Source organism: Bombus pascuorum, chromosome 14 (assembly GCF_905332965.1).
Source record: "Bombus pascuorum chromosome 14, iyBomPasc1.1, whole genome shotgun sequence".
In the NCBI taxonomy this organism is placed as follows: domain Eukaryota; kingdom Metazoa; phylum Arthropoda; class Insecta; order Hymenoptera; family Apidae; genus Bombus; species Bombus pascuorum.
Window position 1 is genome coordinate 10175276 of NC_083501.1, and position 24858 is coordinate 10200133.

The following is a 24858-nucleotide window of genomic DNA, read 5'->3' on the forward strand; positions in this document are numbered from 1 at the left end:
CTATCCGTTCTCAGAAATATATGATCGAAGCCTTTTCCCACTCCCACGAATAAAAGAATTTAAATACTCTCCCTAAAATCATCCAAGTCAGTCTTGAGCAGTCACGCCTATAGCTCGGAAGTGTATTGCAAACTAGAAAAAAAATAGTTTCTTTCTTTTCTTAAATTTCTTTTTTTATTTTACGTGACACAAGACTGAAGCTCTTACAATTTGACTTTCGATCGCATACAGTGCTGGACAAAAGTATTGGCACAGCAAGATTGTTATGATACAAATGCTTATAACTATTAAACAAATTGATTTAAACAAAAAACTTTTTGACGTATTTATTTATTATCTATCCTAGTTTATTACATAACAAGAGCAACAATATAAATAAAATAATACGCAAAATAATAACAAAAATATATTTTTTGAACATTTTATGGGTGGACAAAAGTATTGGCACAGTAGAATATTTACGCTTATAACTAATTACATAATAAACTTCTAATATTTTGTTGGCAGTCCTTTTCTTTTAAGGACTTCCTTTAATCTTCTGGGCATCGAGTGGACTAATTTTTTAGTGAATTCAGGTACAATATTGCTCCATTCCTGCAGAAGAACTTTCTTCAGTTCAGACTTGCTTGTGATATTATGTTTCCTAATTCTTTTTTCCAATTCGTTCCACACGTGCTCAATGGGATTCATATCGGGACTTTGAGGTGGTGTGTTTAATGTGTGGGCAGTATTATATATTATCCACTGACGAACAATATACGCCATATGTTTAGGATCTCGATCCTGCTGAAAATAGAAATCCCTGGGGAGGTTTAATTTTTGAGTACTTTTCAAAAGATTTTGCTTGAGTATATTTAAATATACATATTTATCCATTATCTCATCAATGAATATAAGTTCTCCTACACCCGATGATGCCATACATCCCCACACCATTAAACCACCACCCCCATGTTTCATGGTGGCTTGCAGATTCAGTTCGTCCATCTCTGTGTTGGGTTTTCGCCATACTAATATTCTGCCGTCAGATTTAAAAATATTAAACTTACTTTCATCTGAAAACATGATCTTTTCCCAAAAATCAGTATCTTTCGTAACAAACTCTTTCGCGAATTCCACTCTTTTCTTTTGGTTTATTTTACTGATGTAGGGCTTTCTTCGTGCTGCACGGGCAGAATAACCGGCATCCTTCAATACCCTACGTACAGTTTTGGTACTTACTTCTTTTTCACACTCAGCTTTTAACATCGAAGCAATTTCAGTCGAATTAGTTTTTGGATCCTTCTTTACAATATTTACGATTTTCCTTTTTTCTCGAATTGTTACCTTAGAAGGGCGACCACTCCTAATTTGATTCTCTAGATTTTCTTCACTTTTAAAGCGTTTTATGACTGAACGCACAGTAAAACGACTTCTGTTTATGATTTGTGCAATTTCGTTGTAAGATTTATTCATCTTATATAAATTTAATATTAAAGAATTAGGAAACATAATATCACAAGCAAGTCTGAACTGAAGAAAGTTCTTCTGCAGGAATGGAGCAATATTGTACCTGAATTCACTAAAAAATTAGTCCACTCGATGCCCAGAAGATTAAAGGAAGTCCTTAAAAGAAAAGGACTGCCAACAAAATATTAGAAGTTTATTATGTAATTAGTTATAAGCGTAAATATTCTACTGTGCCAATACTTTTGTCCACCCATAAAATGTTCAAAAAATATATTTTTGTTATTATTTTGCGTATTATTTTATTTATATTGTTGCTCTTGTTATGTAATAAACTAGGATAGATAATAAATAAATACGTCAAAAAGTTTTTTGTTTAAATCAATTTGTTTAATAGTTATAAGCATTTGTATCATAACAATCTTGCTGTGCCAATACTTTTGTCCAGCACTGTATGTTTCTTTTCCCTTTGTCACTCCTCAATATCCCCACTATCCACACGTTTGTTAGGCGTCCGTGACCGTTGCCACGCACACCTTCTTCTCGAACGTTCGGCAGAAGGATTGTTGGGATATTAATGGCTCATTAGGCACTTAGGCGATATACATTGTCGCCAAGTGTCGCCACATCTTTATCTCCGTCATCAATCCACCGGATTTGAAGTGTGTCGGTCGTGACACGAGCATCTTATACATGTCTAAAATTGTAACATTTTAATCAGATATTAAATACTTAATAAAGATGAGTCACCAAAATGAATAATAATTATTCAGAATAATTTACTAACATCGTGTCATATATGTCTAAATTTGTGACACTTTGTTCGGTTACTAAAATAATAATTCAACGTTTTCTAGTTTATCAGTTTAACTAACTAATTTATATAATTAAAATTAGTATATTCAGAATTCGTTATTATTAAAATAAATAAATAAAATAATTAATGAAATGTAATAAAGTATCTAAGTTGCTGGCAACATGTAACATATGTCTGTATTATGACATTTGTTCGAATGTTAAAGTACCTATAAATAAAAACATCCTTTGAAAAGAATAATTACTAATTGAATAATTTCTAGTAGTGTAAAGATATATCTAAATTAGCGACATTTGTTTAGATGTTAACTACTAGATAAAGCACTACAAATTAATAATTAATAAACAAATAGTTACTGATAACAATATTGCGGTGATTAGTTAGAAATTAGTCATGTTGGTATTGCCATATTCAATACTCTCAATATAACTAGTGACATTCTATAATACCACATGCTAGCTCCAAATCTAGTTAAAACAATATAATATTTTCAATTAAACTTTCATACATCAATTAAGTAGTTACTTGATTTCTAAGTGGTCATCGCCGCACGCGCGTAAGTGCAATATCGATGAACAGTGTTTAATTTACTAAACTTTCAATTTATCACAACGGTGCTACCATTCCATTGAGTATAGGTTAAATTATGAAATATATCAATCTGTATTACTGTTCCACCCATTAAGTAACTATAAATTAGTGTATATAAATACTAAGTAAATACATAACATAGCAAAGCGGTATTTTAATGAAAAATTCAAATTATTAATTAAATAATTAATTAATTAATAATGGACAAATAAAAAGATAACTAAATAAACAATTACAATAGTTAATTAAATAGATGGACAGAACAGAATAAATAAAAGTAGATAACAGATAATTAATTTCTTCACTTGTTGGTTAAAATAGTTTTTATGGGCTATATCCTGAGTCTATGCCTTATAGAAAGTTCATTGTGGAGCCACAAAATACTTGGAAGTGATTTCATATATCATTGTCTGCTGTAACTAATGTAATCATATTCTTGGTGCTTAAACTTTCACCGGCATGGTTTCCACGGGCTATATGTTGAGAGGCCCATCTTGGACATTTAAACAATATATGTTCAGCATCATCGAGCTCTTCATTGCAATCCCAGCATTGGTTATTGCTTTCTTTATTTATTCTGATTCTATATATGCTAAAAATACCATGTTCGGTAAGCATTTGCATTGTATAATGGTCAATAAGTTTTTTATTCTTTATAAAGATGACTACATTGTTTATCAATTTTCTTGTCCAATTTCTTATATATTCCTTTCTCCAATCCTCTATTGTTGTTTCTTCCAATTGTTCTATCTCTCCCTTGAGTGAGTTTTGCACCCTATCGGTTATGTTTCCTATCATATTTAATATGTGCTTTTTTTTAACCTCATATATCTTTTCTTGCAGTTGCATTTTAATGTATATTGACATGTTCCCTGTCAACACGCACAGAGCTGCATAGGAGACAGTCCTACAAGCTCTGTGCCTTTTTTAATATTTTTTTTTTTACTTTTAGTCACTTTCGGAGCCTCAACTCATAAAGGACAGGCATATAGTACCATCGATTCCCAGAACAATCTTCTAACCAGGTTAGTAGGACCATTAATGTTGGGAAGTAGTACTATCAATACTCTAACTAAATGCATCAGCTCTACCACATATTGTTTCCAGATGCGCAGTGTAATTTCTGATGTTGTCAATTGTTAATCCGAAGTATATAATAGTGTTATTTGTAGTAATTAGCGTATTTATAATATTTACATTTATTATCTTAGGTATTCGCATGTCAATCAATAGAATAATCTCTGTTTTTTCTTTTGCAATTTGCAATCCAGCATTATTATATCGAGTCATAATTGTGTTTATGTTTATATTTAGTTTATTTTCTATACTTTCTTCTTTATTGACACCCATTAAAATTGCTAAATAGTCTGCAAAGGCTAAAGTTTGTAAATTTGATTTTATTATCAAATTTATTGAGAAGTTCATTGTGTACTAAATTCCATAATAATAGCGTAAACATTACTTTTAAATTCTCCACTAATGCTTTTAATTATAATCTCTCTGTCCTTCAGGTAATTATATAATATCAATAAGTTTCCTGGAAGTTTTCTTTGCTTGGCTTCCTTAATTATTGTATACCATCTAAGGGTGTTGAAAACATTTTTAATGTTAACAGCCATCTGGATGCATACTAAGTTTTTCTTTTTCCAGAAATCTGCAAATTTTTTAACCTGTATGATGGGACCGACTGTGCTTGTGTCTCTGTAGAAACCATACTGGCTTTTGTGATATGACTCCTGCCCCAGATATTTTTCAATGGAGGATTTAGAAGTATTCCCTCATATCTTGCTCATCGCAGGTAGTATACTTATGAGTCAATAGGAAGTAGGAAGGAGGGGATTATTTCCTGGTTTTGCAATATGACTCTGGCAATTTTCCATTTTTTAGGTATTTTATCTATTTTGTATATAGTATTAATCATGCTTAGTATGTTGTGAGCTTTATGCTTAAATAATAATTTAAATATTGTTCCAGAGACCCCATCTACGCCAGCCACCAGTTTAGAATTTAATCGTCCAATGGCATTCGCTAACTCCTCCATTTGGATGGTGATACATACATCATCGTCTGTTACTTCCTCGTAACTACCATTCCATCTCTCTTCTTCTGCAGTTTTATTTGTTTTTGTGGTGAAAAGTGTATCTATAATGCTATTAATTTTATTTGGGTTTAAGTTATCTACTGGTTTCTTGTTTTTTAGTTTATTTATAGCGCTTTTATAGGATTTACCCTAAGGATCCTATTCTAAGATTGCAACGAATCCCTTTCACGCTTGTTCTTTGCCTTTCTGAATTAATATTTTCAGTTCCTTTTTATTCTGCTTATATATCTTGGTAAGATCCTCCGCATTGCGGGCTAGTTTAATAGAGCCCTTCTACTTTTATTCTCCATTTTTCAAAGTGAGGCTATATTCTCATTCCACTAATAGTTCTCGTTCTTCTTACCCCTTGGTAGAAAGACTTTTTTTAATTCGGCTTCACGCGTTTTTTCTAAAATATTTTGGAGAAATTCCCCATGGCTCATCCTGGAAGTTGCAAAATTTATTATCAGATTATTTTTTATTTCGTCAAATTTATTAATAAACCTGTCTTGTTCTATTATAAAGCCTAGCTAGGTTATTATTTACGCTCACTATGTCAAGATAGCTATTACTATTGCCCCTAACAAAGGTATATTTTTTGTTGAATGCCATTTTTTACCAAGGCCTCCATTAAGGTTCTATCCTTTTTGTTGGTTTTATCCCCGCTCCATGCTGCCAATTTTGCATTATAATCGCCAGCAATAAGTATTTTACTTTGTTTTTTATATATTCTTTTCATTAAGCTTTCTAATTTATCAACATATTTACAGTAGCTATCTTTGTTGATGTTAGGGAACAATATCCACTCATTTAGGAAATATCCCCTATTCTTATTCCCACCATATCATCTTCCTGTATTATGGTATCATCACATGGAAGTGCACTGTTAAGTAACGTAGCCCATATGGATGCATCACCTTTTGTCTTTGTATCAGTACATCTATTGTTTCTTTGGTTTAGAGATGATAACGATATCTACGCATATCTTTTTCATAGGCGCATTGGTACATTAAATCCTGTGCCAACTTGCAGCGATTTAAATTTATCTGCAAAATTTTTATCTTTTTATTCTACTATTTCCCCCTTTCATCGCTTTTCTGTATATAGGACACGCCAATGACCCAGTGACGTGTTTTTTATTTGCTAAACCATGAGCGCTGGACATGGTGCAGCGTGGTTAATGTAGTTCTCCATATTATGATCCCTAACTCTACATTTTTTTCAAAGTGCCTTTCCAGAGCTAACTTCTTTGCACTGCTTTGAGGTGTGTCCTATTTTATGACACCTAAAACATCTATTGATTTTCGGCAAGATTTTTATACTTGTTATTATCAATCCTGCTCTTATTTTTAAATTGTTATAATTGGCAGGAACAGTTGATGCGGGGATAACAACTATGGCTTGTTATGTTCCCCACAGGTTTATTGGCAGTGTCTTGACGTCGACACAGTTTCTATTACTTATGCTTAAGTCACTACAAATGTCGCTTCTGAGCTCTTCCTTGCTCAGAGAATCGATGTTTTTGACTTCCAATGACACCATAGTTTGTAGTGGTGTTGACTGTACTCGGTTTTCCATAACCGTCTTTATTTCCTCTGAAATCTCATTTGCTGATGTTTTTGCTTTTATTAATTCGACCAAGATATTCCCATACCTTGTCTTCCTAACACCAGTTGTTTTCTTGAGAGCTTCCTTAGCTCTCATAAGCTCTCTATAGGTTTCGAGCCATTCTTTTTCACTTTCGACCTTGACAAGTATTGCCTCCGATCTATTGCGGATTCTTTGCTGACTTTTCACTTTTCTGCTGTCCCTTTTGGGTTGGTGTTGATATTCTTCGACTTTTTTTATCTTCTCTTTTCTAAGTGTTTTCTTATTTATTTGAACTCTCCATTCATTAATTTCACTGTTATTGTTTTCCCTCTGAGTGTCTTTATCTATGCTCATTTTGCATACATCAGCGTATGCTCCTTTCTTATATCTTTTCCTAAGTTCTTCCCCTTTCTATTCTACTATTCTAAATATCTATTCTACTATTCTAAATATCTATTCTACTATTTCTAAAAGGTCTATTTCCTTTTACTAATTTGGTAGTGTCCTTTTTGTATCCATCTGTGTTTTGTAGCTATTATTTAGGGCGCGACGTTGCCACCGACTTTCTATGAGTAACCGTTTCCTTGACCTGTGTAATCCTTACCCTTCATTTTTTATTTAATCCTTGGATCCACTCAGAAGTGCCACTTATATGTCCGTTATTCTCTTTAGTGATCTCTATTATTTCCGCATCTTTTTTTGGATAATAGATGGAGTCTCGTATTTATTTTGTTTGTGTTTAAAATCACTTCACTTAGTGTATTAATTAACACATTCACTTCCACTTGTTTAATGGAGTATTCTATTTCTCTTTCTGATTGTGAGGATATCCTTTCCTCCTCGCTTTTCGTAAGATTTCTTATATTTTTCTGCCTCCTCATGGCCGATTTGATTAATTCTGTTTTTCCCCCTTAATTCTTTTGTTCCGTAATTCTTTTTGTTTTTACCGCCATTGAGGTGTTATAATCGCTATGTTCAAAATATTCTAAAGATGTGTGAATATGCAATTCACTTTCTTCATCATATTGCTTTTGTTGACTGGAATTGTTGCTGGGCTTTTTTGGAGTAAAGGGATTGTCATTTCCCTTTGTTCCTTTTTTTAAAAAGGATAAAATCTTACTCTCCATTGTTGTAATGTCCGAAATGATTTTCGGTCTATTATTCTTTTTGTTCTCCCGTGGAGATGTGCCCGGGTCCGTTCCGGCTACTGCTTATTTGTCTAACTTAATTGTATTTGATTTTATCATTCAGTGTCTCTGAACTCAACTGACTTCCAACTCCTTCTATTCCTCTCTGTAATAAGAGTGTTCCTGTGCTCATTTATCGAGGAGCATTTGAACTCAATAGTTGTAATTCATTCGTGCACCTGGGGAAGCTTGTACTGACATGTCCTGATTTAGATGAACCGTTAGTGCCCATATTCTCTAGCCTAGTGATCCAGTCACATTTATATAGCCTGGTTCTGATGTGCTACTCAGGTGTTCTGATTCTCCAAATATTATTCGCGAATTTGAGATATCAGTGGCACAGACCCATTTCCGGAACACATTGTCTCATGTGACTTAATCTAATCAATCTTGATTCACTTGGGCCCATTCGATAATTGTTCTCCTCCATATATTTGACCGGACCCACTAGCACTCATTTGTACTAGTTTATTAGCATTTATCAATCAGATTGTATCATATATAAAGATTTTATCCCGGTACCATAGCTCCTCCGTAGGTACTGTATGTACCTAGTTGAGAATTAGTATTTTGACCGACTGCCTCGTCAAATCCTGTTTTATTTGTCATGAGATTAATATTGTCGTTATGAATTGTGATTTCTTATGCAGAAAAAATATATGAGATATAATAATACATTAGCGTACAAAGTTAAAGGCTGACTACATTTTAGATGAAAAATTGTCGATATTAAAACTGTCATAATTTTGTGAAAAAAGATTGGATAACAATGTTAATCAATAAGTTTTTAGAGTTGGTATTTATTGATTCATTCAGATTTGCTTTGTATATTCTATATTTCACCACTAAGTACAAACATGCGAGCACACCGGATACACTGAGATAATTAACACGTGACCGACGTCTAAGACAAGAAAAGCGTCGTTAGAAGTCGTACCAACTTAGCTTGTAGGAACTAGTAATCATACCAACCCACTATTTTCTCAACACTCCCCTTTGATCATAGTTTCTACAAGCCCCGTAGCTTTGGTAAAACGTTGAAGCTTAACCCTATTTAAACCTCTGGTGTATAGAATATGTGTGTAGAATATCTGCACTATTCTCAGAACTCGGCATGTAGACATAATCTAGTATTCCTTTTGACATGGAATTCCTAACATAAAAATAATATACTTGAACGTGTTTAGATTTTTCAGCGACTATTTCGTCCTTGGACCATGAAATGGCTCCAATATTATCACAGAAGATTTTGCATGGGGGAGGACAATATGATAGTTGACCCAATTCCCTTAACAGCAAGGATATCAACACAGTTTTTCTTGCTGCCTCTTGCATTGCTACAAACTCTTCCTCACACGTCAACTGAGATATTATTGGTTGTTTCTTCGACAACCAAGATATCGCACCACCAGCAAGTATGGAGACATATCCACTCCTAGATTTCCTACCTACAACACAGCCCGCAAAGTCAAAATCGCAAAATACCTTCAAAGATTCCACTGTTTTTTGGTATATTAGCCTTAACTCTTTGCAAAGATTGCAATATTCCTCAAGGATTTGCATATTTTTGGCTTAATTTTCCTATTGCACATGCGACATCAGGACAGCTTACAGTAGCGGTATACATTATGTGCCCAACAACCTGTTCGTACAACTTATTATCAAAAGGTTCGTCGCATTCAATGTCAAACCCAGCTTCGCACTCCTTAGCTAACAAAACAATATCCTGATAATTTTCCACATAAAAAGAAAAATAGGGATAAAGACAATACTCTACGAGGAAAACTTAAACGGACAGACCGCAGACACCAGGTGGAGGTACAACATGGCCCTCCTCCTAAAAGACACTAAAGACAAACACAGAAAAATATTGGTGGATTCCAAACCCATAATAAAATATAAGTGAAAACGACCAATTCGACAAAAACCAATTCTGCCACCGTGTAACCTAGATGTAAATACTGTAAATATGTAAATACTGTAACCTTGTTAATACTGTAAACATTGTAAATAATCCAATTTAACATACCCCCTCCCCTTCCCTCTCATCCTGCCACCCCCCCCCCAAAATCCCACAACGCACAAAAGTAAACCACCGAAGAGTCCTGTTTTGCGGCCAAGTTTCAGGACAAAAATACAACACAAACAAGAATACACAAAAGCCCCGCTCCCCTGCTACTTAAATCCAAAAAACAAAAATAAACACAAAAACCGAAAAACCACGACACATAATATAGCATGGCTACGTCGTACCGACGCGTATCGATACTCTTGTCTAACACACTATACTCAAATTCATTGTTTATTGTGAATCGCAAAAATGTATAAAAAAAAAAAAAAACCTTGGAAAAATAAACGATTAAAAAAAAAAAAAACTCCTTAGCTAATAGTGTTGATATTCCAACTTTATGAGTTGCAGATGGGTATAGGTTTTTAATGTGACACGCAGTGTTTACAGCTTCTCCCCACAGATAGTCAGGGAGCCTTGACTGGATGAGCAAACACCTAAATATTTCAACTAGGGTCCTGTTGGCTCTTTCTGAAACGCCATTTAGCTCAGGGTTCCTAGGGACGATCTTCCTGTGAAGAATACCTTTCTCCTTCAGGTACATCTCGAAATCGGTCCCTGTGTGCTCACCGCATTGTCAGTTTGGAGGGCACTTATCTTGGACTGATGCAGTTCCTCCACTTCCATCCGGTATTCCTTGAAGCACTTGAATACTTCGCTCTTCTTACTGATGATTTTAACATACATAAAACGAGAGAAATCATCAATAAAAGTTACGAAGTAGTTACCTTCACCCAGCGACTTGCATTGAGCTCTGACACTGACATCACTGTAGACGATTTCCAAAGGACGTTGACACATGTGATGTGCTGTTCTCGCGAATGGCACCTTTGTCATTTTTCCTTTCACGCAGACTCCACACAGTTCGCCATGTTTCTTGGAATCTTCCTTCACGCTTCTTACAGGAAATTTCCTCATCGCATTTCCATGCGGATGACCTAACTTCTCATGCCATGATATAGTACTCCTATATGCTTTTGCCTCAATGACTTTGATGTCTTCGTCACTGTGGCTAGGCTCTTCCTGATCGTTTTCCACAGAGACATTTGCGATGTGCCTCTCATCGGGGATTGTCTCCAAGTAGTATATATCGTCTCCTACCTTGGAGTAGAACACAACGTCGCCATCATCATGCGTTCCAATAGCCTCATTCCTTGTGCATACGGAGGTAACACCCTTTTTTGCCAACTGCCTGATTGAAATTAGATTTACATCTAATTCAGGCACCCACAAAGCGTTCAATAAAGATAGGATCCAACCACCTCACGACTCGGTCATTTGCACTGTGATCGTTCCCTTCCCTTTAATTTCCAGACGTCCCTTGCTAATCCTGATATGTCCGGTCGCAGACGTAAAGTCCACAAAGCGATGCCTGTCTGGAGTCATATGGTTTGAGGCGCCTGAGTCAAAGTAACTAATGCTCCCCCTTTCCAAACGACTGATGGATAATAGGACCAATGTCGATATTAGTCCCTTGGACCTTGGTTTGTCTTCCGATTATTTCTACTTCTTGTTATTCTCCTGTTTCTTTTTCTCCTTGGGGATCTTCTCCTTCTTATCTCCTTTCTCCCCTTGACACTGATACGAAATATGGCCCCATTTTCCACATTTGTAGCATTTCTGGTCATGTGGGTCTCTGTTCTTCGGCTTTGCGTCATCTTTGTTCTGTTGTGGCTTGTGCTTCCATTGTCTCCTGGTCGACATTGCGCTGCCTTGTTCAGACGACTCCGCGGTCGCGTCGATCCTTCTCTCTTCAATTATAAAGTCGGACTTCACCGCCTTCGAGGTCAGATCCTTATCAATCTTCGTTACCCTGAGGTACGTCGAGTAATTCGGATCCGTCGTGAGGCCGGCCAAAAGAAAACATGCCACAATATGGTCTCCGATTTTCATACCGGCTCTGGACAACTTGTCACACAGGGTTTGGATCCTCCCACTAGGGGTCTTTTCGATAGTGCCCCGTTCCCGCATGCACAACACAATGTCCATCGATGTTGTTCTCCCATATATATCTTCCAGTGTCTTCCAGCACTCCTTCGCCTTTAGAGTGCTGATATCCGTGAGATATTCGGGGCGAGCATGCCGGACAATGTAAGCACATGCCTTGTTGTCCATCTTTACATTTTCGGATTTTAGCCTTTCTCCTGGTGTTAATGCAGGATCCACCGCATCCCAGCAACCCAGGAAAACTACTACACACGCATTAATTACATACGCACTACACATACTAAACAGACAGACACTACACATACGTCACGCGTGGTTCAAGTTCGACCGTTCAACCTCCTCGTGATATACTTTGAATTATTCCAATGCCGACGGTACACTTTTCATTTGACCCCTTGTCTTACCCGATAACTCCCGATTGCTCGGGCCACAATAAACAAGAAGGTCGGTCACGCGTCGAGCCATTTAGCTATTTAGCAGTGTGCTCGAACTTGCGCAAAATGTATACGTCTTATGGCATGTATGATATTTCGGTTCAACGATAGGAATTGTGAAATAATAAACATGTTTGGGCACAACTAATACTTTTAAGATGTCTGGGAAGTAATTATGATCGATTCATCAGTGAACAAAAATGATTTATTATTTAAAAGTGGATAATGTATCAATAGCAATTTGTAAATTAATACTTAATTTAAATTAATAATGTTTTGAGAAAACTCGTAAAAAATTAGTAATCTTCAACTGTGTGATATTTTTCGAAACAATGAAACACAATAGGAAACACAATATCACTATCATCACTACCATCATCAATATTAGATTTTCTTTTTTACTGGCATGATAGGTATAAGGGTTGTTTAATTCTTTTAGGAAATTATAACCTAAACATGTGAGCGTAACGAACAATTACACGTAACTAAAGTAAGAAAATATCGAGAACAATTGAACCACGAGTCTCACTCGTTGTAGAAAAAAAATTGTAACTCCGTAGAGCCGTCTGAATTTGTAAAATTTTCGAAACGAGAAAATATCTTCGCTTTACCACCTGTTAAAAGAATAAACACAGAATTGTGAAAGAGAATTAAAATGAGCTCATGTAGTTGTAAAATTTTATTTTTTTAACGAAATTATAACAGTTTAAATATAATTAATTTTTCATGAAAGAAATTATCCTTTAATTTTATATACCAATGAGCCAGTGAGTAACAGCACAGAAATGTACAATGTATGAATAATATGAGTCTCACAGAGGTTAAATTAATCATATTTACTTCCTGCAATTTCATAAAAAATAAAATAGCTTCTAATAAAAGATAAACTTATTCCTATATGTATATACTCCAGCTCATGACGAAATAATTAGAAATATCAAGATACATTAAAAAATATAAAGTTTTTGAACATCATCATTTTTGTTTATTTCTCAATTTATAAAGTTGATCAACATAGTTTGTGAGTAATTTACTTAGATAATTTATTATCAAGTAGATAATACATTGCAACAAACTGTAAAATCTAATTTTTCTAAACAATGCTTTATTTATCTGACCCCCTCAAACGACAAATAGTTTATATAACTGGAGCTCATATAATAGGAATTTATTGATTCTCCCCACTACCTATGATTTCTTATTTAAATAATAGAAGTTCACGGCCAGTTAAGTGGATTCAATTTCTCCATAGGACTTCAGTTAATTGGATCTAATTAGAATTTCGTGCCAATAAACAGAGTTCAGATAAATGGAATTTTACTGGCATCTTAATAACTCCACGCCTTAAAATTTTTTTTTTTTTTTTTTTATTAAAATTCTCAAAGATCTTTTTTATTTTATTTTGGTTATTTTACAATTTGTCCTTGCGGACATTTGGTAAAGTGTTATATCTTGTTGGTGAAGAAAAAAAAATATAAATAAAAAATAATATAGCATGTGGGCGGCTACCCCCAGCGGGGTGCCAGCTTCGTTTTTTCTAAGTTATATCTTTTATGAGGTCTATTGGGTGTTTCCTTTTTAGTCTTCTTGCGATGTTTGTTGTGTTGCACGTTTCAACTGCCAGCTGGTTCGGGTGTGTTTCTATTCTTGTTCTGTATCTTGTTGCGAATCTGGTAATCTCCTCCTTGACCGTTGATATTCCGAGGTCTTTCCTTATGTCCTCGTTTCTAACGTACCACGGGGCGTTTACCATTGTTCTAAGGATTTTGGCTTGGATTGTTTCTATTTTGTTTATATGGCTCATTGCTGCTGTTCCCCATAGTGGAATTCCGTATGTCCAGATTGGCTTTATGATTATTTTATATATTTTCAGTTTGTTTTCTGTGCTTAGTTTGGATTTTCGGCTTGTTAGCCAGTACATTTGTCTCCTTGCTATCTGTATCTTGTCTATTATTGATTTGATGTGCTGTTTCCATGTGAAGTGTGTATCTATGTGAAGTCCAAGGTATTTGACTTGCCTTGTTTGTGTTATTTGCGTGCCGTTCAGGAAGATGTTTGGTGTTATCTGTTTTCTCAATGTGAATGTAATGTGGTTGCATTTGTCAGGGTTAGCTTTGATTTGTTTGTCCTGTAGCCACTTTTCTATTTTTGTGATGTGCTCTTGTAGTATTGTGGCTGCTGTTACAGGGTTAGTGTGCCTGACTAGCACGGCTGTGTCGTCCGCGAATGTCAGTATTTTGCTATTGGTAGTTGTTGGAATGTTGGCCGTGTATAATGTGTATAGTATGGGTCCTAGGACGCTTCCTTGTGGAACACCTGCTTTGATGTCTTGCTTCGGAGTGTGCGTCCTTGATTTTTACTGTGAAGGTTCTGTTGCTTATGTATGATTTTATTATTTGGTATATTTTTTCCGGGAATTGTTTCTTGATTGTTTGTATTAGGCTTTCGTGGTTTATTTTGTCGAAAGCTTTCTCTATGTCCATGAATAGGGCTGTACAATATTGTTTGTTTTCTATTGTGTGTATTATTTCGTTGACAAGCCTGTGCATTTGTTCTATGGTGGAGTGTTTATTTCTGAATCCAAATTGATGGTCTGGTATTAGTTTTTCCTTCTCTATTATTGGTTTTAGTCGGGCGTATATTACTTTTTCTAGTATTTTGGAGAGCACGGGGAGTAGTGATATTGGTCTGTAGGATGTTGCTTCATGTGGGTCTTTGCCTGGTTTGGGTAACATTATGATTTGTGCCTGTTTCCATAATGCAGGATAATATTGTATTCTTAGTATTGCATTGAATATTATTGTAATTAACCGTATCGCTTTTGGAGGGAGGTTTTTCAATATTTTGCCATTGATTAGATCGATTCCTGGTGCTTTGTTGTTTTTTGTTTTTTCTATTATGTTTCTTATTTCTTGTGCTGTTGTTTTGGGTATGGTGTATTGCTTGTCGATTGCAGTGCTAGTGGCTATCGCGTCGTCGTCCGTATGGCTATTGTGGTTGCTGTTATTGATGTTGTGTGGTGTAAATGTGTTGCATAGGTGGATGGAAAATTCTTCGGCTTGCTCTTCGTTGCTTCTTGCCCATGTGTTGTCTGCTTTTCTGATTGCTGGGGCTGGTTTTATCGCCTTCTTTATTTTTTTTGTGGCTTTCCATAGTGAGTAGTTGTAGTTCTCGTGTGCAGATAGTGACTCTATGAACTTTGTGAATTCGTTGTTGTTGTGCTCTTTTATTTTGTTTTTTATTTCCTTTGCAAGTTTGTTTAGGTGTTTTTTGTTTTCTTTTGTTCTATGTTTTTGCCATTTTGCTTTCGCTTTTCTTTTATCTCTAATTTTTTCGAGGATGTCTGATGGGATTTGTGCCTTAAAATTTGACCTATTTGTAATATAGTTCTGAAATTGAAATTTTCCTTCAATATTACATCATATTCCAACACAATTTCTTCTCCGTAAAATAGTGCAAATAGTTTCAATTAAATATGTTACATTTTCTTACATTATTTAATAATCAGAGATGGATCGATTAATAAGAAATTTTTTATTAAATTTTTTTAAACTAAAATTTTATACGTGAGGTTTATAAGAAATACGTAAAATTTTACAAAATATATGTAATAAATATACATGTCCTCTTATAATGCTGCAGCGCGAGGATGACACTAGAAAGTTATTTTTTTATTGTATTTTCGTTAACAAAAAATGCAATAGGGAGAAAGTAATCTACAAATAATTTCAGATATTTACATATAGCTGTTTCTTTTCGAAGTTAAACTATTAAATTAAAAAATATCCTTGTAAAGACTTGGTAGAGTTACTAGTTGATTGTAACATTTTTCGGAGTATAAAGAGTTAACGCTAAACCTATCGGCCGGTATACATCAATGTATACACTATGACAACTAACGGATAATGGTCAGTAAATTTTCGATTGATTTGCTATAAAAGATTGTTTCACTTGTGCAGATAATAAGTATATTTGTGTGTTGTATATGTCGTTTAGGCGCAGCGCAAACTGCATACGAGAATGTGGTTTGAAATATTAGGTTACAAATATTTCGTCAAATCCATTAATATCGTTATTGATGTACAAGAAGCTGATCTAATTCAAATTTAACTTTACGTATTAGATGACATTATGGAAATGTCGTTTCGTTAAAATTTGAATTTAATATGCTATTTTCTGTTATTAATTGGCCATATTAAAGAAGCATTTGTTAAGAACATCTATAGTTGTATATAAATATATATTTTATTGCTACTCACTGTGAATAATGAAAATATTCATATGATTTTCTTACAGGATTTTAAATTAAAAGAAAGGAACTATTGTGAAAGTTACTATTGTATTTAAGCAACGTTTTAATGCACACATTATTTTAAAAGAAACTATAAAAGCCTCATTCTTACGAATCCATAATGAAACTAGTTACTGAAAATGTACATTGAATCAGATTGGAAATTATTTTGATAAATATAAATGATGTTTTAATAACATGCGGTTAAAGGTTTTTTTTTTTAGAAAAATGACTGTTTAAATATTTTAGATTGATTGAAAAATATGAGTATCATTTTTCAGTGAATCTGTCGGTGTGTGACGTTTTTATGGATTTTAACGAAACCTTCTTTAATTGTTTTGAAAAATAATGAAAATAGTGGTCAAATCCCAATGACTTCCAAAAAATACATTAAATATTATTGCTTTTCGGTGGTCGGAAAAATGATCTACCAATACTACAGCAATAGCATTCATAGTATCAATAAAGATTAACGCCTTAAAGCGTTTTTTGCTTTTAATGCATAAGACAACGTAAGCCATACAGTAAGCTAAGGGTATCAAATTTTAAGTACGCATAAATTTGAACAAATTGATTCTTATACTCAAAACTGATATATTTCGACTTTATTCGTCGAGTAATATAAGAAAATAAAAAGTAATATCAAGAAAAGTTTAAAAAAAAAGTAATGTTTCGGAACGAAGTTTAATCTTGAACGCTATTTTATTTTATTCAACGTCATTGGTGTTCGACCGCACGTTTTTATTACTTTTTCCGTTTTATAATATATATATATATATATATACGTCACAACAAAATACATCACACATTACATCAACAGGTTGATCCATTTTTTTTTTTTTACAGAAATGAATGTTGATCACAATATACATGAATTTAATATTGGTATTTTGAACAACATAAAATTTTAGCATGATATAGGCTTGAAAACAGTTTTCTGTTATTCAGTAATAATCAACAATTTCTTACAAACTGATTACAGTTACATGAAATCAGATAGTGATAATCACATATACCATATATGAAATGGAATAGAACTCATGGAATCAATATAACAATGGAATCATATTAAATAATGCGACGACAAATTTATAGTGGGGGTTCACATCGTAGCATAAAAGCAGAGCTTTCGCGAACGAATGTTTAGTTTAAACAACCTATTAGTACAGTGACAGCAAGTCAGTGATCCCTATTTAGTCAATATGATCGATCAACAAGAATTGAATTGTTATTACGATTTCGTTTTGAAGCTTACCATCGAATCTGGGAAGGTATTTTTAATTTATAAATTAAATCAGTTAGATTAACAAATTAAAAGAGTTATTTGGGAGGGAACTGTGGAAATGGAAATGTTTACTTCACTTTATGGAATACAACCTACATTTCATTGAATAATACAATGATACAGATAGCAATACGTAAATGCTTTATAAGCAATAAGAATATTTATAATTATAGAAGTGCTTATACTACTAGAATGATCCGAAAATTTTGTTTGCTTTTTCTGAAAGAATATGAATTGATTTTTTGTAACTAGAATTTCTTAGACTAATAATCAATCTTCAATAAAATATTGATTATTATCTATAATTCTTTTCCAAATATCCAGCAATTTATTTGTTCATCCATGTAAGAGCTTCCATTTTTTGTTATTAACCTCCAATAGCTTCGACTGATGCTATTGAATGTAGGTGGCTCACAGAAGCTTGGGTTGAATTACTTAGCTTTAGAATACTTTATCTTAATCTAGGTTTTGTACTTTACACAATAGAAATCATCAATTGAATATTTTACATAAAAAATAAAATTTACACTGAAAGTTAATACTCCAAAATTAAGTAGTACGGCTCATCTATTATCTAACGACGTAAGTTGCGAATTAAAATATTTTTTCAGTACTTTCACAATTTAATTTTTCTGATTAATGTTGAATTCTGCCTGTCACAAAATTTTGTGGAGGTCTAATAATGTATAATTTATCGTTTATTACTGATTTTTGATATAAATTTTTGAAACCATCTTATACCATTTACATCTTCCACAGCTTGCGTTTAACTAAAAAATAAATAAATATTTGATGATATGTATTTCCAATCCGTAACCTCCAGAGCTGTTTTCACTCCTTCAACATGAATAAAAGCACGAAGAAAATACGTGTCAAATATTTTTCGGAGAACTACATCGTACAAATATTTAAAATCAGCGGTTTACATTTGCGAATGTTTCCTTTTAAGTATCATCTGTAAAGATCCTCCCAAAATTTTAAAATTTTAAGTATTTTTACAGTTTTCAAGTAAAATGTCATAATTTAACTTTTTTTTAAATGAGAAGTAGGCTTTACTTTGGAAGAACTAAAATGAATTCATCAAAAACGAAAGGAACTTGGCGATACAAAAAATAATGTGCATACTATTTAACAGTAATTGCTCCATTTACTTACAATGACATTTATACATATATTTTATAATCGTACAAAAAATTTCATGGATTATTACATGTATGTTGAATATATAACAAAATATGTACTTTAAATTATACAATTACACGAATTGAAGTTAAAAAGTATATAACATTGCTATTTGCGATACAACTGTAAAGTTATTAACAGACATATATATATATATATACACTTCTGAAATTTCTCGAAAATATATAATTATATAAATCATATATAATTATATTATCAAAATTATATTATATTATAAAATATATTATAAAAATATATAATATGTAATAAAGCCAGTTACCGACAAAATTGCACATTTGATACAATCATTTAGAATCATTCCACTTCGTTATTGAGCAAAAACTAATAGTAAATGGTTTTAAGGCACATTTATTAGATTTTCAGAGAAAACGAAATAAGAACAGAAAGAAAGAGACACAGGCAGGGTATAGAGAAAGAAGTATAAAGATAGAATCCTTTATATTTTCTTTTATATCTATTGACGGAATGATGATAGTTCTAAAATATAAAAATGTAGAAATTAGAAAAAATTGGTATCTTTAAGACAGAGATAAGAGATAGTAAAAATCCATTTGAATTCTATAATACTTTTTATATTTTGGGTAATCTTACAAAAGAGGAAATTATTTGGCAGTAATTTTATTCACGCACTTATTCATTTAATATAAGAATTGTAACAATTTTCAGGTATACCAGAGGTCATACTGGTATTGCTACAAAACTGGCCAGACAAGTAAATAAGTGCATGTAATTTTATTGGTATTTTTAAAAAAATTATCTGCAGAGAATTGAAAAGGTATCCAGGGCCTGAGATTTCTATAAAAATCTTATGCAATTAACTGTATTTAAAACTTTTTGGGAAAAGATCTTTTCTCACACTTTTTATCACGTAAAGTTAATTAAACAATAATTAGTTTTTTGAAGGATTGTTTCTAAAATTTTAACATTCAGTATCATACATCAGTAGTAATTTGTAATCAGCTAAATTATAAACAAACTAACTACCAGTCTGGATAATTGTCAGTTACATCTGAACTAGCTATCAATTTTGACAATTATCAGTTAAACTTAAAAATAAAAATAATTTCATTTTTAAAACTAATGTATATTTATTCCTTACATAAACAAGATAGTGATTAATCTTGCGTTCTTTATTGTAACCTCAAATAAATAATTTGTATGATTTATTTTCTAACAGCCAGAACTCAGTTATAACTTTACTTAAATAATGCAAGACGTTCTTCAAATATCTATAAATACAAATGACATACTTTTATTAGACGAATATTTCTTAGAAGCAATAAGTTCCCCTATCATGTTATTTAACAACGAATTGTGATCAGGCGACTGAGGTGGAAAAGGGGCGACAAAGATTGCAGATGTTTTTGTCAATAAAAAGTTAAAGTAAAAATAAATACGAACGCTGATGACTATAATAAAATATACATGGTCAATAATAATATGGTAAAAAAATATAATATGATAAAATTACAGTCGGGCAAAAAGATGTATCAAACACCAAGCTTATCAGTTTTCAATCGACTACAAATTGTAATATCATGAATTTCGAAAAAAACTTTGCTTTGATGAAAAGTGAAAATCACCTCTATTTTTTAAAATGGAACAGTACATTTTTCATACTCCATTCGATGCAATTTTTAGTATTCTGCAAAAAGATATTACTACTTGCGTTGAAAAATAATTAGTTTAAACCATGTGTTAGCATTAATGTTGTACAACTTATTGCATGAAATACAAGGAAAACATAAAAACAAAAAAGATCTACACTACGTTTCTTTGTTATTGTTTCTTGCTCCAACTCTTTCCACGAGATGTAGAGTAAACTTTATAATTGTGACATGGCAACGGACCGAGACTTTGATGTATAAATAAATTAAATCGATAGTTTTTCATAATTTGTCTATGAAGTTACAGTTATTATCTTTCTGTTTCTGTATATATATTCTTTTTCCTTTTTTTAAAATACATTACATATTTTTATTGTATGTTTACATATACATTATAATATTATATATTTGTTATATATATTTATAAATATTTATGAAATAATATATATATAGGGTGCGGCCGAATAACGTGTACAAGCGGGGACGAGGTGATTCCTTATGAAAAAATTAGAACAAAATATAGAGTAAAATTTTTTCATTTAAGGCTTACGAGAATATCGAGTTTGAAAATTTATCACGTCTACTTGAACATGACTAATTCCGCATTAGACAGAACTATTATTCAGTCGTGCCCTGTATGTGTGCATATATATATATCATAAATAAAAGAAATTCTTTTTCAATACGTCAAATTATTATTATTTTCTACAAGCCTTTATCACTATATTTAGTTCGAATCAGTGGAATGTGTTATACGATTATCATACCTATATTATCACGTGTGTACATGATAATCTTATATGTATGTAAAATACGAGCGCTTCCTACGTAACTGTTCAGAATGTTTTGAAACATTTCAACAGATAAGATCGAATGGTCTTTTAACGTTAAATTAATAAAAATTCTAAAGTGAAAGCAATTGATAAAGAAAGAAGCAACTGTTTTCTGTATTGCTTAGGTAATTCGGGATGCGATTGAAGGATGCAAAAATATCGAAACTAAAGCTGGAGATTGGGATTTAGTAACTCAATTTGACAAGAAAGTTGAAGAAATTTTAATATATAGCTTGGCCAAAGAGTTTCCTACACACAAGTATGTTTCTCATAAATATTCATTTTTTACTATCTGCCAGGGTCCGGTTGAATAACGCGTAAAAGCTGGTACGACGCGATTCTTTATGGAAAAATAAGAAAATAATATAGAATAAAATTTTTTCATTGTCGGCTTAGTTTTCGAAAAAACTGAGTTTGAAATTTCAATTTATACTTGAACATGGCTAATACGACCGACTAGATATGAGTGAATAATCAATACGAAATAAATAATAATAAAATAAAATTTTTCCGTTTAAGGCTTTATTTTCAAGAAAATAGAGATCGGTCATGTTTAGTTAAGAATCGATCTCGCACTTATATACCTGTGATAAATTTTCAAATTTATTTTTTCGGAAACAAACCGTCTTGAGAAAAAATTATGTTCTGCATTTTCGACTTATTTTCACACGTAGAATGACTTCCTATCGATTATTTAGTCCTGTTTAGTCTGAAATTAGCCATGTTCAAATATACTTGATAAATTTTTAAACACGATTTTCTTGTAAATTAAGCCGAGAATGAAAAAGCTTTATTCTGTATTTTTCTTATTTCTCTACAATGAATTATGTCCTGCACACTTTTATATGTTATTTGGGCAAACCCTGTATATATTATATATACAGTTTTGTACTATGAAACATGTAAGAATGAATTGATGTCATATTTATATCATTTACAGATTTATTGCTGAAGAAACAGTTTCGTCCACAAATTATTTACCAGAATTAACAGACGATCCTACGTGGATCATTGACCCGATTGATGGAACCACAAATTTTGTACACTCCTTTCCTTTCACTTGTATATCGATTGGACTGGCAGTAAAAAAAGAACTAGAAATTGGTATTGTTTATAATCCTGTATTAGAACAATTATTCACAGCTAAGAGAGGACGTGGAGCCTACTTAAATGGGAAGCTTATTAAAAGCTCTAGTATAGAAAGTGAGTTCACAAATATATGTTTTATATATATTTCTAATACAATCTAATACAATGCAATATTTTATATACAATTAACTATCGAAATTGACAAACCAAAATAAAATATTGTTTTCTTTCCGATTTCTAGTATGTTTTGACGTAATATAATGTATTGTAAAATATGTAGAACAAGTTTAATATAAACTATATTTTATATGATTTATATTGAGAAAAATGACTACAAATCTCAACAATATTTCAAATTCATTCGTTATGGATTATTTCGTACAATATAGTAATATTAATATTTTTGTTACTATTATTTATTAATTATATTTTTATATTTGGCTTCGAATATACTTTATATCGAATTTTCTATTCTATTCTGTTAGGTTTAATTCCATTAATTTATTATCTTCGATAAATTAAAACACGGCAAACGTTGAGATGAAAAATAGACTAAAAATGGTAAAACTATGATAACGCTTTGACATCGAGCTCATTGCAATTTTCAACTGGCGAAGAGAATATCTCTACTTGCTACAGCATAATTTAGTAACTGAATAGTCACTAAAATGTACACGTATAACGTGTTTTCAGAACTGGAGCATTCCTTACTTTGTTTAGAGGTTTCTTATGCAACAATCGAGAATATCAGGGACATTACTCTTGGCAGAGTGGAAGCTTTCGTTTCGGTAGCACATGGGATACGAACAATAGGATCAGCGGCATTGAGTCTGTGTTATGTAGCAATGGGTGCAGCAGAAGGGTACCACACCGACAATTTGATGCCATGGGATGTAGCTGCTGGTGTACTTATCATTCGAGAATCGGGAGGTGTAGTAATAGATACAAATGGTAGATAACTCCTAACGCAATTTGCGGTAATCTCAAATAATTCTACATACTAAATATTACTAAATTAAGATTTAGCACATCCTTTCATCTTTTCCCTTTTCTCTCTTAAACAATTATATCACATTTAGATCATATTAATATTATATTTTCTGATTAATACATTATATGAATACAACGTAAAAAGTATATTTCATTGTGTTTGATATATTTTTAAATTAACATTTAACACAGCTTTTTGTATGTGTGTTCCGTTTCTGTTTATAATTATTTAGATAATTAAAATTATATTTCCTACTATAGAAAATCAGGATAATAGCTATAGCTCTGCGAAAAATTGATAATTTAATAATATTGATAACAACACCAATAATGATTATTAATGACTTTTTCGATAAAAGAACTGATTTGTTCCAGGAGGAGAATTCAATATCATGGCACCAAGAGTATTAGCAGCCGGTAATCATAAGTTGGTCAATGAATTGGTAAAATTAATAAAAGAAGCCGATACAAAAACGTTGGGGAAGAAGTTTAGAAACGAAATAAAAAATATAAATATAACTACTTGTTAAAAATTCTAATAAATTTCATTTTACTTCGTAATTCTCTCGATTAAAATGTCGACTAAGAATAACTGAGATTTAGAAGCGAACATGTATTAAGTTTTAGAATATATTAGTAATTTTACCAACCAAAATACAAAATTTAAATTAACAATAGGATAATGTAATATGCCTAAGTAATTTCATTCAAATTAGTTGTATGCGTACGATCCTATGATATACCAATTGTAGCCCAAAATTATATTTTTAAATAATTTCGTAAATCTTTTTGATATGAGTTAAGTATAATAGATTTATAACGGGCCTATATTTTTAATGTAAAGAGGTGTCAAATTAGAATACAAAACAATTGACAGCCTCTATGTTGACTCCATAGAACACCGATTTCGGTTGCCATTTTATTCTCACAGATTACTTTATTTTAACTCAAAATGCACAATGAAATATATAATTAATTCTATACTATTACATTGCATAAAATGTGGTACGTATTACGCGTTGTATTTAGATGTTTTTACACAGCCATTTTATAGTCGGAAAGTCCAGTTAATTATCGGTGACTGACACCATAAAATAAAATGCATCAAATTTTTTTAATAACTGATAATTTAGATTATGCCTATCTAAAATATAATTACAATGTAATTTTCTTTTTATTTAAAATCGCATTCAATTTCCAGAGATATTAGCGAATTACAATGAAATTGTTCACAGTCTTACAAGCATCTAGGTCCTTTTCCTATTTTGTCCTTTAGGTCCTTTTACTGGTAATTTTCATTTTTATCGCATTAAACATTTTACTACGACGTACTTCAAAATTTATTGACGATAACTTTCTTATTGACAATCTGATTTTAGGTCGCTCTGCTATGAATACGT

General features: G+C 32.3%; 1 protein-coding gene and 1 long non-coding RNA gene across 4 annotated transcripts; both read left to right on the forward strand.

Moving 5' to 3' along the window:
- Positions 1-1907: 1907 nt before the first annotated feature.
- On the forward strand, positions 1908-9130 carry LOC132914110 (uncharacterized). Its single transcript, XR_009659517.1, has 2 exons — positions 1908-2119; positions 8621-9130. It is a non-coding gene; the product is annotated as an uncharacterized LOC132914110 (long non-coding RNA).
- An 8449-nt stretch (positions 9131-17579) lies between these two features.
- LOC132914229 (uncharacterized) lies at positions 17580-24334 on the forward strand. 3 transcript variants are annotated; one of them, XM_060973145.1, is made up of 5 exons: positions 17580-17722; positions 21505-21638; positions 22320-22582; positions 23162-23419; positions 23834-24334. In XM_060973145.1, exons 1-5 carry the CDS (start codon positions 17654-17656, stop codon positions 23986-23988), a joined length of 879 nt encoding a protein of 292 aa, XP_060829128.1. In that variant the 5' UTR covers positions 17580-17653; the 3' UTR covers positions 23989-24334. The 3 variants fall into 3 exon arrangements, with proteins under 3 accessions (XP_060829128.1, XP_060829129.1, XP_060829130.1); XM_060973146.1 differs by having other exon boundaries at positions 23162-23398; XM_060973147.1 differs by having other exon boundaries at positions 23162-23445; positions 23834-24019.
- Positions 24335-24858: the final 524 nt, after the last annotated feature.